At 52.6% G+C, this 19,947-nt stretch overlaps 2 protein-coding genes, 1 long non-coding RNA gene and 1 pseudogene across 14 annotated transcripts in view; 3 read left to right on the top strand and 1 right to left on the bottom strand.

Annotated features, from left to right (window-relative positions):
- Positions 1 to 1,674, top strand: part of UBE2F (ubiquitin conjugating enzyme E2 F (putative)) — a 56,336-nt gene extending 54,662 nt beyond the window's left edge. For both annotated transcript variants that reach the window (XM_072719038.1, XM_025984339.2), the window contains exon 10: positions 424 to 1,674. In XM_072719038.1, the coding sequence (XP_072575139.1) occupies positions 424 to 474 (51 nt within the window). In that variant the 3' untranslated portion in view covers positions 475 to 1,674. The remainder of the gene's footprint in view (positions 1 to 423) is intronic.
- LOC112908779 (uncharacterized) lies at positions 997 to 9,833 on the bottom strand. 2 transcript variants are annotated; one of them, XR_003232984.2, is made up of 2 exons: positions 5,247 to 9,833; positions 997 to 3,428 (listed from the first exon to the last, which is right to left on the bottom strand). It is a non-coding gene; the product is annotated as an uncharacterized lncRNA (long non-coding RNA). The 2 variants fall into 2 exon arrangements; XR_011994112.1 differs by having other exon boundaries at positions 7,843 to 9,833.
- A 2,043-nt stretch (positions 9,834 to 11,876) lies between these two features.
- Positions 11,877 to 19,947, top strand: part of SCLY (selenocysteine lyase) — a 40,865-nt gene continuing 32,794 nt past the window's right edge. For 4 of the 10 annotated variants that reach the window (XM_072719035.1, XM_072719034.1, XM_072719033.1 and 1 more), the window contains exons 1-2: positions 11,881 to 12,008; positions 16,779 to 16,891. Coding sequence is in view for 5 of the 10 variants with exons in the window: in XM_072719029.1 (XP_072575130.1) it covers positions 11,920 to 12,008; positions 16,776 to 16,891 (205 nt within the window). In the remaining 5 variants the exon portion in view is untranslated. Of the gene's footprint in view, positions 12,009 to 16,775; positions 16,892 to 19,947 lie in introns of all 10 variants that reach the window. The other 6 variants (XM_072719029.1, XM_072719026.1, XM_072719025.1 and 3 more) reach the window with 3 other exon arrangements.
- On the top strand, positions 13,885 to 16,760 carry LOC112908753 (eukaryotic translation initiation factor 4E type 2 pseudogene; annotated as a pseudogene).

The raw sequence follows: 19,947 nt of genomic DNA, 5'->3' as shown, positions 1-19,947 counted from the left end.
GAGCCCCATCCTGACCTACATTGTCACCTGCACCACACGATGGGCCTCACTTTCCACATCTCCAAAACAAGCGGTTTCGGGTTCTGTTCCGCTCAGAGCTTCTGCGTTGGGTCCCCACCCCAACCCTCCCAGCACAGTGGCACAGCATCCTGCATGCAGTGTCCTGCACACAGCAGGCACCTGGAGGAGTAGGGAACCAACACTCCACTCCCTGGGCCTCTGATGGTCCTACAGCCCTGGCAGCTGGGTTGGGGTGGGGGGTGCAGTTGGAGTCCACGTCCTTCCTAAGCTCTAAGCTCTCTAGAGCCCAGCGGCTCCTCAGTGGCTCCTGGGCTTGGGTGGTTCCTACTTGTCTGGAAGCGTTTCCTTGCTAACTCGCTCCCCTTCTCCTTCTCTCCCTGATCCCCCCCTCCCACTCCACAGGAGGACTTCCGGAATAAAGTGGAAGACTACATTAAGCGTTACGCCAGATGATAGGAGGAGGAGACGGTGGGGCTGTGGACTGTGTTGTAGGCTTGTCTCCAACAACCAAGAGGGAGCTCCCGTCCCCAGTCCTCGCGCTCCCCTGAGACCCACAGGGTCATCCGCATCCAGTGACCATGCTGTCCCGAGGAAGAACCTCTTCACGACTGCCCATTGTAGATGGAGAGTCCCACATAAATACAGCAAGAAAATGCGTTTGGGGTTCTAAAGAGTTGTCTGCTTACCTTAACATGTTTACTTTTTGGAAACTGTACTGTATAGGCTATTGATGAGATTCCAGAAGTTGTAATGAACTCAGAATTGAGGCTAGCGCTCGCTTCTTCCCCTTTTCCCAAACAAAATCCTCCCCCGCACAAGTGATGATGATGTGCTCAGTGTAGCTCGCGGATGGGCCCTAAGAACCCCGCTGCATACTGTGATTGGATGCACATTCTCTTAGCTCCTCCACGGATGCCGGCCCCGCCTAGGTGTCGTGAAGCTTCCCAGAACGCACAGTCATTCACTGTAGATCTCTTAACTGAAATGCGTATTTTATTTAATGTAAGTATATTTTGGAACAGATTTGTAATTTGTACAATTTAATGCTTTAATTATTTTTTTCTATTCTCATTTAGTTTGTATTTTCATTGTATAGAGCAGACAGATGTTGGGTCAAGCAACTATTGAAGAGAAATACAAAGAAAATATGAAAGACCCATTATTCCTTCTGTCCAACTGAAACAGGAATTTGGCTTTTGAAAATCAGCTCTTGCTTTTGGGTCCAGATGGGGCGAGGAAGTTTTGGAACCCCTTGAAGCTACTAGCTCTGCCTGATTTTTTTTAAAAGGAAAAGAAAAAAAGCAGGGAGCCCTTTCTCAGCTGCTGGCCCGAGGAGACTGGCTGGAGCCCCACCAGCCGGGGGTTTGGCGTTTCCACAGCAGCCCGTGGGGGAGCCCAGGGAGGGCAGAGGTACCGCCAGTCAGCCCTCCGGAGTCTGATGCCACAGAGCGCAGCTGTGGCTTCGGACTCCGCTGCGGTTCGGGGTCCGTGGGGAGCCGCCCTGGCCGGGGATCGGCGGTGGCACGTAGCGCAGTCAGGCCAGTGCACTTTAGAGTAGGAGCGCTGAGGAGGGAAACAGATTTACTCCGGCATTTAGACGTCTGAACCAGTGAAATCAAATGCACAATAAATGTTTGTGTGGTTTCCACCTGCTGCCTGCCTGGCACACCCACGTTTAGCTGACCACCTCCTTTGGCCTCTGGATCTCCCCTCTACCCAGTCTGATCTGCGGTTCTTAATTTATAATACAGTTTTCTGATAGGAGATCGGCAGGGGAGGAACGTAGGCCATGCTTCCCAGGTGTCAGGGGTTGTGCCTGTTAGGTTGCGGGGAGCCCTGACCGCAGGGATATATCTCTGGTGCAGAGCAGGAAGGTGGGGCTGGAGCCAGGGCACGGTGGCCTCTTGGAGGCTCAGGGCCCACGGGGGAGCCGTCCCCTCACCTCCTGAAGCCCGGGAGGGGCACGGCAGCTTACACACTTTTAATTGGAGCTCTGCCCAGGGTCACAGGACACGGGTCAGCTGGACACGGGGCTGGCTCGTGCTACTGGGGTCAGCAGACCGGCCGCTGGCCTGCCCGCATGCCAGGGTTCTGCCCCTGGGACCCAGGGCACGTGGTTCTCTGCCTGGGCAACCCCGGGCCTGAGTCCTGGCACATCTACAACTGTCGGGCAGCTCCCAGGCTGCACAGCTGGTGGTGCAGGTGGAGGTGAAGCAGTGATACCAGGCCCACGGGTGAATGGAAACACGCATATTGTAGGTGAAGGAATGTGCCTTCTGGACAAGACTGGGACGGACAGCTGTGAATTCTGACCTCAAAACGTAGAGAAATACACAGTAGAGAAATACTTTATCAGAGATCAAGTAATTTCTTCAAAAAACCTTTTTCCACATGACAGGGTCATCCCTTTCTGTCCAGTGGAAATCCCTCAGAGCCCTGCCCCCCTTCCCCTATCTCGTTGAGCACACGCCCAACCTGGCCCGTCGCCGTGGAGAACCCGTACTGTGCTGGCTACTTGGCCAGCGGGGCTCACGGCATCTTCTGGTGGCTGCAGAACCCTGGTTTCCAGGCCTTTTTGGTTTCTTGGGGTCTCCCCACTCTGACCCTAGTCCATGTGCCCACCACCCTGGTGATAGTGGATTTCCCATCTGCCAGGGGTGGGTATACTGAGCCAGCCCCGGGGCCAGATAGGAGTGGAGAAAACCCCGGGGACACGAAGCTCCGGGACTTTTCCCGTGTCCACTTGGGTCCCCATAGCTCGACCGCTTCGAGTTTGCTATGTCAGCATGTTTTTTAAGCTCACAAGGAAACAGTCCCAGGATAGACTTGTCAGAAGGAAGAGGCTCACATCCCCCCTCTGGCCTTCCCTCAAGCACACCACCTGGGTGTCCCCCTCCCTCTGCCGTCTCCGTGAGGGACTCCCGTGTTACGTGCTGGTCCGGCCGTGCTCCTCGCTGCTCGCCTGTGTTATCTTCACCCACTGTGTTGAGGCTGCTGCAGGGCTCTGGCCCAGGTGCGGTGCCTCGGCTCCTGCTCAGTAAGACCCCCCCTTCTATCCAGCATCCTCTGCAAGCACTGAAAGCCTTAGAGGGCCGTTCCTGATTCCTACTAACCACAGCCTAAGCCAGGTGGTGCACCTGCTAGAGAAGTCGCTGCAATACAGAAGTCCATGAAGAAACTGGAGAGGCTCATTCCGACCATTTGCAGTTGCTAAAATACTCTGAATATATAGTCTTTAAGAGGAACATGTACCTTAGCCTTTAGGTATTTATTTTAAATAAGCATCCTTCCCCGTGACTTGGCTGCAGCCAGACCAGTTGGCGGAGTCTTGGGGCACCTGGTGGCAGAGCTGGTGCGTCTTCCTTGAATGGCAGCAGGAACAGACTGAACAACCCTTCTGCTGGGCTCTGGAGTTTAGCAAAAAAAAAAAAAAAAAATCCCAGAGGGCAAACAAACTCTCAGACAGTGGTGACCACTAAGATGTGTTACGTGTGTCCAGAGGACACGCCCCACTGTTCCCTAGGGCTGCTCTCTTACCCCTCACTCTCATTCTCTACAGGCCCACTGTGAAAAAAAAAATCCTATTCCTGCTAAATAGGACTTTGTGCAGGTTTATCAAAATCACCCAGAATTTTTTTAGTATAAAATCCCAACCTCTTGTAAAATTGATGAGCCACCAGTTGCAGCTTTTAACAAGACTCTTCTTTTCCAGCTAGTACAGTCTATCCCAGGAGTGTTTTCACTTTCATCCACTTAAAAATGTTTCACCTTGGAAAGTCAGGTTTGCTACAAGTTCATCATTGATCAAAGTGGGTCTAGTAAAATGCTGATAGTTTTAGCAAAATACGGTTTTAATTTTCCTCTGCCAAAGAACTTGGAAAACGAAGAGCACCCATCCCTCCCCTTTCCTCCCTCAAACAAATCCCGTCTGGAAGGGCTAATTCGGAGGGTTCCGTGTTGCCCATTGACGTCCCCACTCATGGCCTGGGTTTCCGTGGGTTACCAAAACTGATCTATCGGAAGAACTGTGGTTTGAAAAAAAAAAGTTCCTCAAAAAGCCCAGTGATGAAGGCATTCGGGGACCTTGCCTTGTTAAGAATGTCTATTTGTGCTAAGCTGTCTAAAAAACTGAATTATAATCTTAAAAAAAAAAAATCCAGTTTAGGGCTCCATTCATTTTCATTGCCAAGCCCACTGAGCCAGAGTTGTTTGATAAATTCACTTTTTAGCTTATGTCAGGGCCAGCTGGAAGGAACAGGGCTTGCCGCAGAGTTCCCAGTGCTGGAGGAGAGACAGGGCAGGGCCCCCAGCACTGCAGCGAGGGTGGCGTGAATACTTGCCAGGGGCCAGGGGCTAGGGAAGAAACCATAGGCACGGTAGGCCTAACGCCTCCTGTAGCCTCCCCATTGAGCCTGCGGTCCGTGGTGCACCCCCAGCAGCGTTTCCTCCTCCCTGGCCTCACAGGACTGACTCATCTGTGTTGTAGTTTTCCATGTTGGGTGTTTATAATCTCAGTGTCAGACCACATGGACCTTCCTCCCCACTCATCGCTCCCTCCCGTGCACCACGTGGTGCTCGCCAGTTGTAGATCTTCCCAAATATCTCTAAAAATTAATCTCCACCCCAATGGCCCCATTCACCTGTGTCTTTCACACCCACACCCAGGGCGAGGCTGGAGGGCCAGAAGGTGTGTGCTGCACTGTGGTAAAGAGCCTTGTTTCTTAAGGGGTTTCATCCCCAAGCTCGTCTGAGAAGAGAAAACCTGGCTCCCTGGGCTGGTTCTCGATAGAGCGGGAGCAAGTGGAGCCCAGTGAGCACGGATCCCGCTGTGGTTGCCGTGTGCCTTGGCAGACCAGTCAGTGATGTGTAACAAGAACCACAGCTGATGGAGGAAGAGCACAGGATGGAGGAAGACCTGGCCAACACCCCTGTGAGACCAAACCAAACGTGGTGGGCTGGCTCCCCACGTCCTCCCCACCTTGCTGCCAGAGGTGGGAGCACCTCTAAAACAACCCTGACTTCCCGGTGCCTCCAAAATAAGCCCCCTTGTGCTTAGCATACAGATGCATTGTCCTCGGTCACCTGTCCACTGCCAGCCACTGCCCTGAAGACCCTGCCTGACCTCAGAGTGGTGCCTTCATGCCTTGCAATGAGGTCCACATCCCTCCTGGGGCTCCTCTCAAGACTCAGTTCATATGGTGCCACCACCGTGAAGCCTATCTTACAGGCAGATGGGCAGGTGCTGGGGTATCCTCATCTTGTCCAGGCTTCCAGAATTATTCCTTCCATATGTATTCCTGCCCGTCCCAGGTGTCCGGTGCATGAGGAGCACAGGGCCTTAGCCATCCTGCAGTAACGAACAGCTTATTACGATTGCACTTGCTTAGGCCAAGTAAATACAGCAGGAGCTTCAGAGCACAAGTACACCAGCAAGCCTGCTCGAGACGGTCACGTCCTGGACGCCGGACATGCCAGCCAGCGAGGCAGTAGCTGCAGAGGGCATCTGCTACCACAGAGGTGAGCAAGCCACCCTTCCATCAGCTGCAGCTGCCAAGTCGGAACAGCCTGCTTTGCTTGAGTAAATGGGACTGTGAACAAATACTGCAGGGAAGAAAAGATGTCAGGCAGACAGGATGAATTGGATGCTGGAAATGGACTGTAGGATTAAAAGAAAAAAATTTCAGGCGGGGGTAGGGGGCAGGGAAACACGTTTAGGAAAATGCAGTGAATTGCATCTTTGACTTGGAATCAAGTCCTAAGGGGGCAACAGGCCAAAAGGAAAGGATGGTAGGATGGAACCGAAGCTGTGGCAACACCTCCACAGCAGGGCAGGGCAGATGCTGGAAAGATAAAGATGGTGTGGGGACAAATTGGATAAGTTCTCCCGCCGTGCAGGAGAGCCACAGAGGAGCCATCAAGGGAAGGAACAGGCAGAGGGCACTTGCACCAGCCTAAGATGGGCTGACAGGGCTGTCCTATTCGAACAAGCGAAGCCCGGACAATCTAGACGGTACTACAGTTTCCAGACATCAGACCCCAGACTGAGCAGGACAGCGATCCTGAGTGAGACCTGCCCGGGAAGGGGAGACCCAGGTGGAACCCAGCTTGAGATGGAACTAATTACGTAGCAAGGCCAGGGGAGCTCGAGTTCCCAGCAGAGGGGGCTGCACAGAGAGGGAGCCCCGGAGACCTGCAGCGGGTCCTCTCAGGCCGGCCCCCGGGGTACTGACTAGCAGTGCACCCGGGAAACTGCCCGACAGTGGGGAACAGCACCCCCCGAAGAGAAGAGAAAATGCCCCCTTGAGTTGATACAAGGCCAGGAGTAGTCTACATTCCCATGAGCCAGAATGGATTTGTGATCCACCTGTGATTCACGGTGAGCTGGGGAGACGACTAGCTCAGTGACAGTTAAAGGCCGCACTCATCCCACCCAAATATCTTAAAAGCAAGCCTTAAAGTGATCCAGTTATTTCAAATGAACTGCATCCCAGAACAAAGACAAGAATTTTAAGAATCCAGAACCTGGGTCGCTTGGGTGGCTCGGTGGGTTAGGGAGCCAACTCTCCATCTCAGCTCAAGTCATGGATCTCAGGGTCATGGGAGAGGGCCCTGCATCAGTATCCACACTTAGCGTGGGGTCTGCTTGCGATTCTCTCCTGTTCCCTCTGCCCCTTCCCCTGCTGGCACACACATGGAAGCTCTCTCTCTCTAAAATAAATAAATCTGTTTAAAAAAATAAAAATACAAATAAAGGAGCACCTGGGTGGCTCAGTGGTTGAGCATCTGCCTTTGGCTCAGGGCATGACCCTGGGGTCCTGAGATCGAGTCCTGCGCTGGGCTCCCCACAGGGAGCCTCCTTCTCCCTCTGCCTGTGTCTCTGCCTCTATGTGTGTGTGTGTCTCTCGTGAATAAATAAAATCTTTAATACAAAACAAAACAAAACAAAACACGTCGGAGTGCCTAGGTGGCTCAGTGGGTTAGGCATCTGCCTCTAGCTCCAGTCGTGATCCCAGGGTCCCTGCTCAGCATCTGCTTCTCCCTCCCCCTCTGTCCCTCTGCTCCTCTGTCCTGTTCTCCCCACCCCTGGCTCATGCTCTTTCTTTCAAATAAATAAAATCTAAAACAAAACAAAAAACAAACTGAGTGAAGTCATACCAGCAGATTAGCACTAGGAGAAACTGTGAACGACAAGACAGAAGGAATATGATCCCAAATGGCAAGTAGACGCACACACCAGGGGCTCACCCTCAGCACTGTGACCTGGTGGCCAGTCCTGTGCACTGGAGGGTATTAGTGGCTTCCCTCACTAGATCCCAGAAGCACCTACCTCCCCCTCCCCCCCCGCCCCGTTATGATAACCAAAACATCTCTAAGGCATTGCCAAATGTCCCGTGGAAGGAAAAGTCACTCCCCTTTGAAAATCACTGGACTACATAGATTTTTCTTTTGAATTTTTCATCCCTTTGTGCTTTTGAACAATCATCTAAGAGAATTCTTAGGCTCGGGCATTCAGCTCAGTAATTTGCCCTTTGTGGCTATTCTGTTCAGCCCACCTATTGTATTCTTTTTAATAGACTTTATTTTTTAAAGCACTTTTAGGTTCACAGCCAAACTGGGTGGAAAGCAGAGCTCCCATATACCCCTGCCGCCGCCGTCGCCGCCACCATGCACGACCTCTCCCACTGCAGACATCGCACAGATGCAACATTTGTTACACCTGATGAACCTCATTAACACATCATTGTAACCCAAAATCCAGTTTTTCGCTGGGGGTTCACAAATATATACTAAAATGTACCCACGGTGATGGTACAGGCTTACCTCCAAGATACTGCTGGCTTGGTTCCAGAACGCCACAGTAGAGCGAGTATCGCAATAAAGGGAGTCAGATGAATTTTTTGGCTTCCTACTATAGATAAAAGTTACATTTTACGCAACGCTGCAGCCTGTCAGGTGTGCAACAGAACTAGGTCTAAAAAAGCAATGTCCGCGCCTTAACTGAAAGCCACCTCGATGCTATAAAATGCTGGCCCCGTCGGAGCACCCAGCGAGCCGCCGTCCCTGCACCGGAGCAGGTCCCGCCTGGATGTCGCAGCCAACGAGGGTCTGGGTGGGGCCCAGGCCAGGGCGTGTGGCGGCTTCCTGAGCTAAGACGACAATTTGCCGCGTGGCTTGACTTCCCCTCGCGGTCTCCCTGGCGCGCGTGGCGCTGCTGGACGACACTGCACCTGCAGGAGAACGTCCTCCAGGCCTGGAGCCCGGCTCTGCGACCGCCGCTGTCCCCGGAGCACAGGGAACCGCTCGGTCCTCCGCCGTCACCGCAGCAGCCTTCCCGGCGGTGTCACCCGGGCGGATTCCGTCTGGGGAAACCACCTTCCCTGCTCGTCCGTGGGAAGCAGCTGCTCCCCGTCACGCTGTCCCATGGGAGGGCGCGACCTGGGCCCGACTTCAGGCTCCTCTTGGAACCCCAGTTCCCCTAATGTCCCCCCCGCCCGCCAGCACCCCCATCTGCAGTGACTTCCCCACCAAAGGCTCAAACCTTCAGTTTGTAAAAACAACAGCAAAAACAAACCTGTTATCTGAGAAGCACAATAAATCGAGAAGTAAAACAAGGTACGCCTCTTTCGTTCAAAATACTTTCACAGCCCTAAAAATCTTATGTTCTATTCCTTCTTCCCTCCACCCGCCCCAGGCGGACTGAGTATTTAAAACTTGATTAGTGGGCAGCCCCGGTGACCCAGCGGTTTGGCACCGCCTTCGGCCCAGGGCGTGATCCTGGAGACCCTGGATCCAGTCCCACGTCGGGCTCCCTGCGTGGAGCCTGCTTCTCCCTCTGCCTGTGTCTCTGCCTCTGTGTGTCTTTCATTTTATTTATAAATAAATAAAATCCTTAAAAAAAATAAAACTTGATTATAGTTTTTGTTCAACATCTATTTGTTTCATAACTACCTTTAAGAAGAAAATCCCAGCAGTGCACTTATCTGTTGGAGACCGATTCTGGAAGCTCCGCTACTTTTGCCCTCGGGCATGAGTTGCTCTTTGGATCTCGTTTTCATGGAGATCGCATTCCTCAAATGTTTGATCTTTTTAAGATTTTGTTTATCTGACAAAGAGCACAGCAGAGAGAAGCAGGCTCCCCGCTAAGGTAACCACCCCCCCACCACCACCAAATGTCTGGTCCTTTTTAAAAAAAAAAAATTATTTATTTATTCATGAGAGACACACGCAGAGAGGCAGAGACGCAGGCTCCACGCAGGGGGCCCGACCTGGGACTCGATCCCGGGTCTCCAGGATCACGCCCTGGGCCGAAGGCAGCACTAAACCGCTGAGCCCCCCGGGCTGCCCCAATGTCTGGTCTTTATTGAGCACTTACCTTGGTAATGACGACTTCCTGCGGCAAGTTGGAGCAGCCCTCGAGGAAGACCGAGGAAGACCGTGGTGGTGGCTCCGTGTTGCACCACACAGCGCCTTTATTGCCTCAGCAACGGGCCCTCCGTTCTTTCTAGGCCTCTATCCCCAGCCACGTGGGCACTATCTTCTCTGACTTGTCTCCGACTCCACCACACTCACTACATCCATCCAGAACCACAAACCCTCTAACTACTAATTGGCCCGACGTGCTGGAGGCGAATCACCTGTGAGCCGTGCCTGGGCGCCCTCCAGCTCCCATCCACACAGCCCTCCCTGCAGATCTGGAGAAGGAAACCTGCCCCCTACCTTCCGACGTCCCCCACCCACCCTTGCTCTTCATCACCTGCAGGACCTTGGCTCTCCTCTCCTATCTCAGGGGCCTTGTGAGCCCCCCCCCCCCCCGCCCCGCAGCATATAAACAAGTTCATGTTCTACAGCATTTCCCTTAGTCATGTACTCCTCTTTTCGGCTCTTTCTCCGCTCATCCTCTGGGAGAGGGTTGACCACAGTCCTCACTCTTTCCTGTCCCATTCACCCCGCACACTTTCCTGCCCTCTCCTCACTGCTGTCCTAAAGCTTCTCGTACTAAATGCACCAGTGCCCCCTTGTCCCCTATAAGGAAGACACTTTCCCAAGTCATCTCACCTGCACTTTACACTCTCATCTGTTCTCATTCTTTCCTAATTCCCTTTCCTTTTCTCCCCTTTGGATTATCCTTGAGCTCCTGTGTAGCTCTTGGCTTCTTAAATTTTGGTGTGTCCTTGGGATGCCTGGGTGGCTCCGTAGGTTAAACATCAGACCCTTGGTTTCCGTTCAGGTCAGGATCTGAGGGTTGTGGGATGGAGCCCCAGGGGCTCTGCGCTCAGTGGGGAGTCTGCTTGAGATTCTCACTCCCTGCACCCCTTCCCCCACTCACACTCTCTCAAATTAATCAATAAATCCTTAAATATTTTTTTTCAGGGCGGCCCGGGTGACTCAGTGATTTAGCGCCTGCCTTTGGCCTGGGGCCTGATCCTGGAGACCGGGATCGAGTCCCGCACTGGGCTCCCTGCATGGAGCCTGCTTCTCCCTCTGTCTCTGATCAATAAAATAAAATCTTATTTTTTTCAGTGTGTCCTTTGCTGTGGTCGCAACTGCCAAGTCACTGGTTCGGTATGCAAGCAAGAATGAAAGGACAGAAGGAACCAGAAATGCAGACACTTGCAGAGCTGGAAGAGACATCGCCTGGACCCCAACAGGAGCTCAAGTCTTCCAAAAGCCGATTACAATTCAGCTTCTTGATAAAGCATTCCTGAACTCAAATTCTGGCTCCTTCATCGCCGTGTGAACTTGGGGAAGATGCTGAACCCCTATAGTCTCGATTTCCTTCCAACAGTGCCCACTCGCAGTTTACCACGGTTAAGTTATTCAATGCGTGACGGGGCTTACCGCGGGGCACGTGCTCTGGGCTCCGAGACGGCGGGGCGGCGGCAGGCCGGGGTCATGCTGCACCTGTCGCCCGCCCAGGCCCCTGCACCGTCCCCGCTCGAGCCCTTCCCTGCAGCCCCCCACCCGCGCCCCTCCGCCCGCCCGGGGTCCGATGCACCTGTCACCCGCCCAGGCCCCTGCACCGTCCTCACTCGAGCCCTCCTCCCTGCGCCCCCACCCGCGCCCCTCCGCCCGCCCGGGGTCACGCTACGCCTGTCGCCCGCCCAGGCCCTGCCCCGTCCCCGCTCGAGCCCTCCCCTGCAGCCCCCCACCCGCGCCCCTCCGCCCGCCCGGGGTCACGCTGCACCTGTCACCCGCCCAGGCCCCTGCACCATCCTCGCTCGAGCCCTCCTCCGCCCGCCCGGGGTCCGATGCACCTGTCGCCCGCCCAGGCCCCTGCACCGTCCTCGCTCGAGCCCTCCTCCCTGCGCCCCCACCGGGACCCTCCGCCCGCCCCGGGTCACGCTGCACCTGTCACCCGCCCAGGCCCCTGCACCATCCTTGCTCGAGCCCTCCTCCGCCCGCCCGGGGTCCGCTGCACCTGGCGCCCGCCCAGGCCCCTGCACCGTCCCCGCTCGAGCCCTCCCTGCAACCTCCCCACCCCAGGCCCCTGCCCCGTCCCCAGCTCGGGCCCCCGCGCACCCTCCCGCCGCCGGCGCGTCACCCAAGCCACAGACCCCCGCGGAAGCTGCAGGCGGGGCCCCCGCGCCCTGCGACGCCGCCGCCGTGGGGCAGCTCCGGGCCCGGGGTCCGGCGGGGGCGGCTTGGCCGAGCGGACCCGCGCGGAGCAGCGCCCCCGGGAGCCCGCAGTCCTCGCCGCCCCGCCCCCGCCCCGTGACGCGGCCCGTCACCTGACCGCGCGCAGCCAATCGGCAGCCTCCTGGGCCAGCCCCGTTATTGGCCTGAGTGCGGGGCGCAGCCAATCCGGAGGCGGCCCGGCCCCGCGGCCCCGCCCCCTCCGCCCGGCCTGCGGGAGGCGCCCCGGGAGCCCGCGCGGCGTGTGGGTCGCGGCGGGGCGGGATGGAGGCGGCGGCGGCGGCCGGCAGGGACGCGCGGGGGCGCGCGGCGAGTCACCCCCGCGGCCCCGGGGAGAAGAGCCCGCCCGACAGGTGTGCGCGGGGGGAGGCGGCCGGCGCTCTCCTCCGGGAAGCCCTCGGGGCGCCGCCGGGGTCGGACGGGGGCGGTGGGGGAGGGGAGGCGGCGGGGTCCGGGGGGGTCGGGGTCGGGGGGGGGGCTCCGCGGCGGTGCCCGGGGGAAGCGCGGGGCGGGGAAGAGCGGCCGCCCAGGCCCGGGGCAGCCCGCGGAGCCCGAGCTGGGGACGACTCCGCGACGCCCCCAGGGGCTCCAGGGGCGGGGGTGCGGCCGCAGAGGCCGCGGGAGGCGCCGGGCCCCCTGCGGGAGAGACTCTCCTTTTTCCAGGGCACGGTCGTCCCTGCTTTGTCGGATGGTAGTTGGCGGCCCATTTCTGGACGGATTCTCTCCTGTTCCGCTGATCCCTGTGTCTGTTTTCGTGCCCGTCCCAGCCTGTCTTCAGGACCACAGCTTTGTAATTCATACAGCCTGAAGTCCGGCATCGTGATGCCCCCAGCTATGGTTTTCTTTTTCAGTTTTCCCCTGGCTATTCGGGGTCTTTCCTGACTCCACACTAATCTTAAGATTATTTGTTCCAACTCTCTGAAGAAAGTCCGTGGTATTTTGATAGGGATTTGCATTCGACGTGTGAACTGCCCTGGGACAGCCTCTTCAATAAGTGGTGCTGGGAACACTGGACAGCCACGTGCAGAAGAATGAAGCTAGACCACTCCCTTGCACCAGACACAAAGATAAACTCAAAATGGATGAAAGATCTAAATGTGAGACCAGATTCCATCAAAATCCTAGAGGAGAACACAGGCAACACCCTTTGAACTTGGCCACAGCAACTTCTTGCAACACGCATCCCTGAAGGCAGGAGAAACAAAAGCAAAAATGAACTGTTGGGCTTAATCAAGATAAGAAGCTTTTACACAGCCAAAGAAACAGTCAACAGAACTCAAAGACAACCTACAGATGGGAGAAGACGTTTGCAAATGACGTATCAGATCAAGGGCTAGTTTCCAAGATCTATAAACAAAGAACTTATTAAACGCAACAGCAAAGAAACAAACAATCCAATCGTGAAATGGGCAAAAGACATGAACAGAAATCTCACAGAGGAAGACATGGACATGGCCAGCATGCACATGAGAAAATGCTCTGCATCACTGGCCATCAGGGAAATACAAATCAAAACCACAATGAGATCCCACCTCACACCAGTGAGAATGGGGAACATTAACAAGGCAGGAAAACACAGATGTTGGAGAGGATGTGGAGAAAGGGGAACCCTCCTGCACTGTTGGTGGGAATGTGACCTGGTGCAGCCACTCTGGAAAACTGTGTCGAGGTTCCTCAAAGAGTTAAAAATAGACCTGCCCTACGACCCAGCAATTGCACTGTTGGGGATTTACTCCTAAGATACAGAAATGCCAGGACACCTGCACCCCGATGTTTCTAGCAGCAGTGTCCACAATAGCCAAACTGTGGAAGGAGCCTCAGTGTACATTGACGGATGAATGGAGAGAAGCTGTGGTCTATGTATACGGTGGGATATTCCTCAGCCATTAGAAACGACAAATACCCACCATTTGCTTCACTGTGGATGGAACTGGAGGGTATTATGCTGAGTGAAATAAGTCAATTGGAGAAGGACAAACATATGGTCTCATTCATTCAGGGAATATTAAAAATAGTGAAAGGAAATAAAAGGGAAAGGAGAGAAAATGAGCGGGAAATATCAGAGAGGGAGACACAATGTGAGAGGCTCCTAACTCTGGGAAACCAACAAGGGGTGCTGGAAGGGGAGGTGGGCGGGGGAATGGGGTGACTGGGTGACGGGCACTGAGAGGGGCACTTGACGGGATGAGCACTGGGTGTTATGCTATATGTTGGCAAATTGAACTCCAATAAAAAAAATATACAAAAAAAAAAAAAAGGTCTGGGAGGGAGAGGCAGTGTGTGGTCCGGAGCGCTGGCAGCCCAGGCACAGAGAAGCGGGGCGGAGACGGGAGCAGCGGGACTGGCAGGTGCACTGCTGGAGGTGGGGGGACGGAGGGAGAGGCCTCCCAGGCCCTGCCGAGCGGCAGGAAAGCAGGCCAGTGGGTAGCTTCAACCCACTGGAACCATGCATGTTCCTGTTGGCGAGAGGTTCTCGCTCTTTCCACCAGAATGTGAGGAGTGTGTGTGTCTTTAACCTTTGGGTCCAGGCCTAAATCTGAGCATTTCTTTCACGAGACAGTCTGCTCTGGTTGAGCCTGAGCACAGGGAGCTGGGAAAATGCCCCCGAGGGAGACAGTGAAAAACAAAGTCACTCTACCTTCTTACATTTTGGCTATGAGCATAATAGTCTAGCTTTCCCATCCAGTATTGGCAGCATTCTAAGGAAGAAGCAAATAAAGGAGCCAAGTTACCTATAAGTTGTTGATCTGAAATTCAAGCCATAAACGTTTCAATGTGCCAGCAGATTGCAAAGCTGTGTTCGCAGAACGGACACTAGCAGCTTGAGGAAACGGGTCCTTCTAGGAAGGGAGAGCAAAAGTGAGGGCACCTGTGGATTTAAATCACAGCAGGACCCCTGTGCGGAAAGGGCCAAGGGTGGCCAGAGGCAGGTCAGACTTCCCAAAGCCTTCGACCTATAGGGTCACCTCCCCCCGCTATAGCCAAGATGTTGCATTTAAAACAGTGTGGCCCGGCGTAGCGGAAGTCACTCCATGAGACAGCGGCGGTGAGAGGATGAACAAGTTCGACGCATTGAAAGATGGTGACAGTGGGGACCATGGTCAGAATGGAGAAAACAGCCCACAGAAAGATGGTGAGAAGGAAAAAACGGAACGAGACAAAAGTCAGGGCAGCAGTAAGAGGAGGGCTGTTGTCCCTGGGCCGGCAGAGCGTCCCCTGCAGTAACCCTCCTTTCTGGTCTCCAGAAGAACCCCCGGGCGTCCCACCAGCTCACGGAGCTATGGACAGACTATCAGACAGGTCAGCGCCTTTGCCCCTGTGGAGCCGTTCTGGAGGCTTTACAGCCACATGGTACGTCCCGGGGACCTGACAGGCCACAGTGACTTCCGTCTCTTCAAAGAAGGAATTAAGCCCACGTGGGAGGATGATGCAAATAAAAATGGTGGCAAGTGGATTATTCGACTGCGGAAGACTTGGCATCCCGTTGCTGGGAGAATCTCATCCTGGCCATGTTGGGGGAAGAGTTCACGGTTGGGGAGGAGATCTGTGGGGCTGTGGTCTCTGTCCGGTTTCAGGAGGACATTATTTCAATATGGAATAAGACTGCCAGGGAGCAAGCAACCACAGCCCGCAGCCGGGATGCCCTTCCGCGAGGGCTTAAGCTACCTCCCACCACCATGACGGAGTACAAACCCCACACCGACGGCATCAAAACGCCAGGCAGGCTGGGCCCCCAAAGGCTCCTTTTTCAAAACCTCTGGAAGCCGCGGTTGAATGTGCCATGACCCTCTCCCTCTCTGGATGGCACCCCCATTGAAGCTGGCGTCATCGGAGCCTCTTGTTCTGTTGGCGTGCTGCCTGGAAGATCCTTCTGTCCTGGACAAGAGGAATTGGAAGAGCATTTTATGTTTTAAGAACAGGCTGATACACAGCAGCTACAGCAACAGCTGAGATCACTTAATAAATGGTGCTAAACTAAAAAAATAAAATAAAATAAAAATAAAACACAATGTGGTTTAAAAAAGAAACAAAATTGTATTTTAACAGCCATGTTGCTAATTGTATTTGAATTTTTGTGCGGCTTTGTTTAAACATTATTACTGGTTTAGAGATCAGGTAAATTAATAGTATTTAGGCAGGACTGCCTACTGTGTGTGTGTATATATGAAAGCCTCTGAAGGTTTCTGTTATTGGTAAGATGTACAGATACATTTTTACTTAGGAGGGATCTTCCAGGAGGTGTGCTTTTCTGTGACATGTGGCTCTCCCGTAAACCCAGCCCCCGCTGCGTGCCGGCCCTTGCTCTCAGTGCTGGTGGCGGAGCAGTGAGGGCAACTGGCAGAGCTCTGAGCCCCTGGAGCTGACCCATTACTCGCTACTGAGGTGGACAGTAAACAAGGCTAGTGTGTCACACACCGAGGCGTGCCTGGGGAGACAGAGGAAGGAAGAAGGGGACTGGTGGCTGTAATTTTACTTAGAGCTGCGGGGAGCTTCACAAGAAAGTCAAGATGGAGCAAAGAAGGAAAGTGGGGTAGCAGGGTGCGGTCACGCTGGGCATGGGGAACTGAGAGTGGGAGGGAGGAGAAGTAGGCCTGTCCGGGCCCAGGGAGCACACAGGAGGGCCTGGCGAGGAATGGGCGGCCAGATCGTCTGAGCCTTCCCCCAGCCCAGAAATTACAGAGCAATAAAAAATAACTACCGATGAAATTAGAGAGCCCTCGGGAACGTGGGGCTCCCCGGTCATGCATGCTTCCCCCTCCTTCCACCTGGAGGACAGGAGGCATATCTGTCCTTCAGAGCAGTCAGGTAGGCTTCAAGGCTCAGGGGGCCATGGGTCCTACCAAGGGGTGGAAACAAGTTTTGAAAACCTAAGTGGGTGCTCTAGGGATTATAAGGGAAACTAGCAAATCTTAGATGATTGGAAACTATGCATACCTTTTCCATAATTCATGAAGATTGGGAGATCTCCCAAGTACAGTTGCTAGACAGCTGCCTGGTGTTTCTGCAGAGGAGCACCCTGCCCTTGACCAAATCTGCTCCTACTGGGGTGACAGAGTGAAGCTGTGTGTCCACATTCCATCTCCCTTTCCTTAATGGGCACATCTGTGTTTTCTTTCCAGCAGGAAAGTGTATATGGACTATAATGCAACCACCCCCCTTGAGCCAGAAGTCATCCAGGCCATGACCGAGGCCATGAGGGAAGCCTGGGGAAATCCCAGCAGTCCTTACCCAGCAGGTAATCCTAGAAGGCGCTCACAGATCCGGAGATATGGGGGGCAGAGGTGCTCTTAGGGAAATTGTACACCACACATGATCATTTGGTTTTGAATAGATTTTCTGTTAACTGCAAACCTGAGGTGTAATTTTTGGTTGGCTTTCAGGGAAGTCCAGACTTGTACATTGAGCCTGTTGATCCCATAACCTTTCATTTTCAACACACTCTCCTGTCCCCTTTACCCAGATGAAAAAGATGTCTTATTAAGAGCTATCTGTAATAACACTACTCATTAAAACCCTTTCATGTCTGGGTCTCACTTGATCCCTACAAAATTTGCAAAATAGATCTTTTAAATCATCAGGATTGCATATAATCCTGGCCTTTTTTTTCTCATGAGATAATTACATTCAAATTCTTGATTTTCATTATAATAAAAATATTCTTATTTCCCATGTATTCTTATTTTCATGTGGATGATTCAATTGACCGTTTTTGGAAAACAGTTTGCTTCAAATCAGTACTTTTACGTCATGGTTACATTATGTTTTTCAGATGGTAGGCTAATCGTACCTTGCTTATTTGACGCATATCAAAGATAATCAAGATAAAGTATCTTAACTGTAGATTCTGATGAAGCAAAAGAGCTTTCAGGGGGAGACTGTGGGCAAGCCCCAGGATATTTTGATACTTACATACAACTTTACAGGCTGTCATGGGGTTTCAAACCTATTTAGTATAAGCTTCATAACTAAAAGCTTTTCCAGTATCAGGGACTAGTTATTCATTAACTTATTTGTTGGTTTATTTGGTACATGTATTTTGGCTTATCTTCCGGACATTGCCTTGTATCCAGTAGTAAATTGTACTCTCTGATGCATTGAACCTGAAAATATGGAGGACAATTAAATGCTAATAGAAAACATGTCTCATAAACAGGTTTAGGAATAACCCCAAAGGAAAAACTCCCCTTCTTGATCTGATGAAACCTGTCAGTGGCTTTTAGGTTGCCCTGAAAGCCTTCATTTCTTTAAGAATCAGAACTAAAGTATGCATTGCCATTCCCTGGTTGGTACTCAAGTAGAAGTGGGGAAAAAAGAAAGAAAACCACCTTGGGATCCCTGGGTGGCACAGCGGTGTAGCGCCTGCCTTTGGCCCAGGGCGCGATCCTGGAGACCCGGGATCGAGTCCCACGTCGGGCTCCCGGTGCATGGAGCCTGCTTCTCCCTCTCTCTCTCTCTCTCTCTCTCTCTGTGTGACTATCATAAATAAATTTAAAAAAAAAAAACAAAACCACCTTAATGATAGAATGGCTTAATTATTTTCACTATATTATGATTTAATAATGATTATAATTCCCCCAGGAGAATTTATTTTAGGGAAAATGTTAAGGACGTGTGGGAAGAGTTTAGATACCCAAGATGTTTATCACTGCCTTGCTCGTCATAGTAAAAAGCTAGAAATAACCTCAGTGTCTATCGGTCAAGGACTGATCACATTAAGTGTGCCGAAGCCCTAAGTGGACTTCTGGAGCCTGTCAGAGCCATGGTGTAGACTATAACGATGACCTAGAAGCAAAGTAGCAGCCCCTGGTTCAAGTGGGAAAGGCATGTTATAGAACAGGATGTGCAGTATGGTTCCTTTGTTTCTCACACCCACCCCCTAAAGACAAACTGGGTGAAGAAATGTGGAAAATATATCGTTTTGCTGTGAGAAACAGAAACCCCCAAGTAACAGTAGCTTAAGCAGGTTGAAGGTTATGTCTCTGCCAGCCCAGGGCCCAGGTAGTCACACAGCCATTACCAGGGACCCTGGTTCCTTCTATCACCTCCCATGTTCCACGCACTCTTTCCTCTTGGGGTCACAATGGCTGCTCCAGCTCAAGCCATCACATGAGTACTCCAGCCTGTAGGAAGAGAAGAGAGGAAGAGAAGGGGATGTCTGAGGCCTCCATAACACTTCTGGAAGTTGCGTGTACCACTCTGGCTTATAACCCACTGCCAGAGGTTGGTCCTGTGGCCATGCCTTGGCATTCCAACTGCAGTGGGAGTTAGGAAATGAAATCTTAATTCTTAATTAACCTGAGAATTTCTTACTGTAGATGTGGTCTTCATTCAGCCAGGAGCCAGCTGCAAGTGTCACCGTGGTAGGAAGGGAGAGTGGAAGAGGAGTGGACAGCTAGCAGCACCAGCACAGATGAGATGCACACCAGACACTTCCACCACAGTTATTTTTGAGAGGATTGTGGGAGCTTTTGAGTATTTTCTTTTCGTGAGGTGGACATGGGAGTCTGAGAGGTTCAGGGGACAATGCCATGTAGGGCCGTAGAGGCCACTGTGAATGCCCAGCTTCCATCTGACAGGCACAGTATCCAGAAGACTCTGAGCAGAGGAATGACATGGTTCACCCCCGCAGTTCTCCAACTTTTCGGGGTCACAACCCCTTTACACTCTTAAGACTTATTAAGAACTCCAAAGAGCTTTTGTTCATAAGTACTATATGTGTAGATACTAGAGCGTAAAATTGAAAAACTTTAAATAAATATGTATTTATGAATTCATTAAAAATAACAATAAGTCCACTACATGTTAACATCTCTATGAAAAGAACCTATCCTTTCCCAAACAGAACAAATTTAGAAGAATGTCATTGTTGTACGTGTTTGAAAATCTCTTTAATGTCTGTCTAAACAGAAGACAGTTGGATTCCCATACCGGCTCCTGCGTCCAATCTATTGCAATATTCACATCATGTAGCCTCTGGAAGGCATCACTGTATACTTTCCAGAAAATGAATATAAAAACACAAGTGAGGCCTTAGTATTATGATGAAGCCAGATTTGATTTTGTGGACTCCAGAAAGCACCTGCTCCAAGGGCTCCCCACATGACACTTTGAGAATAGCTGATTTCACCAGTATTGGTTGAGTACTTACTTCATGCCAGGCCCTGTTCTGGCGAGCTATAAAGCACAGGGTACGACGTGTATTGGGTTGTCAGGGCATGACTTTGGCCACTGCCTGGAGAATGGACCGCAGTGGGGTCAGTGGAGTGGGGAGCCTGCTAGGAGAATATTTCG

This window comes from Vulpes vulpes, chromosome 9, assembly GCF_048418805.1.
Source record: "Vulpes vulpes isolate BD-2025 chromosome 9, VulVul3, whole genome shotgun sequence".
NCBI lineage: Eukaryota > Metazoa > Chordata > Mammalia > Carnivora > Canidae > Vulpes > Vulpes vulpes.
This window is presented reverse-complemented; position numbering and strand designations above follow the sequence as displayed.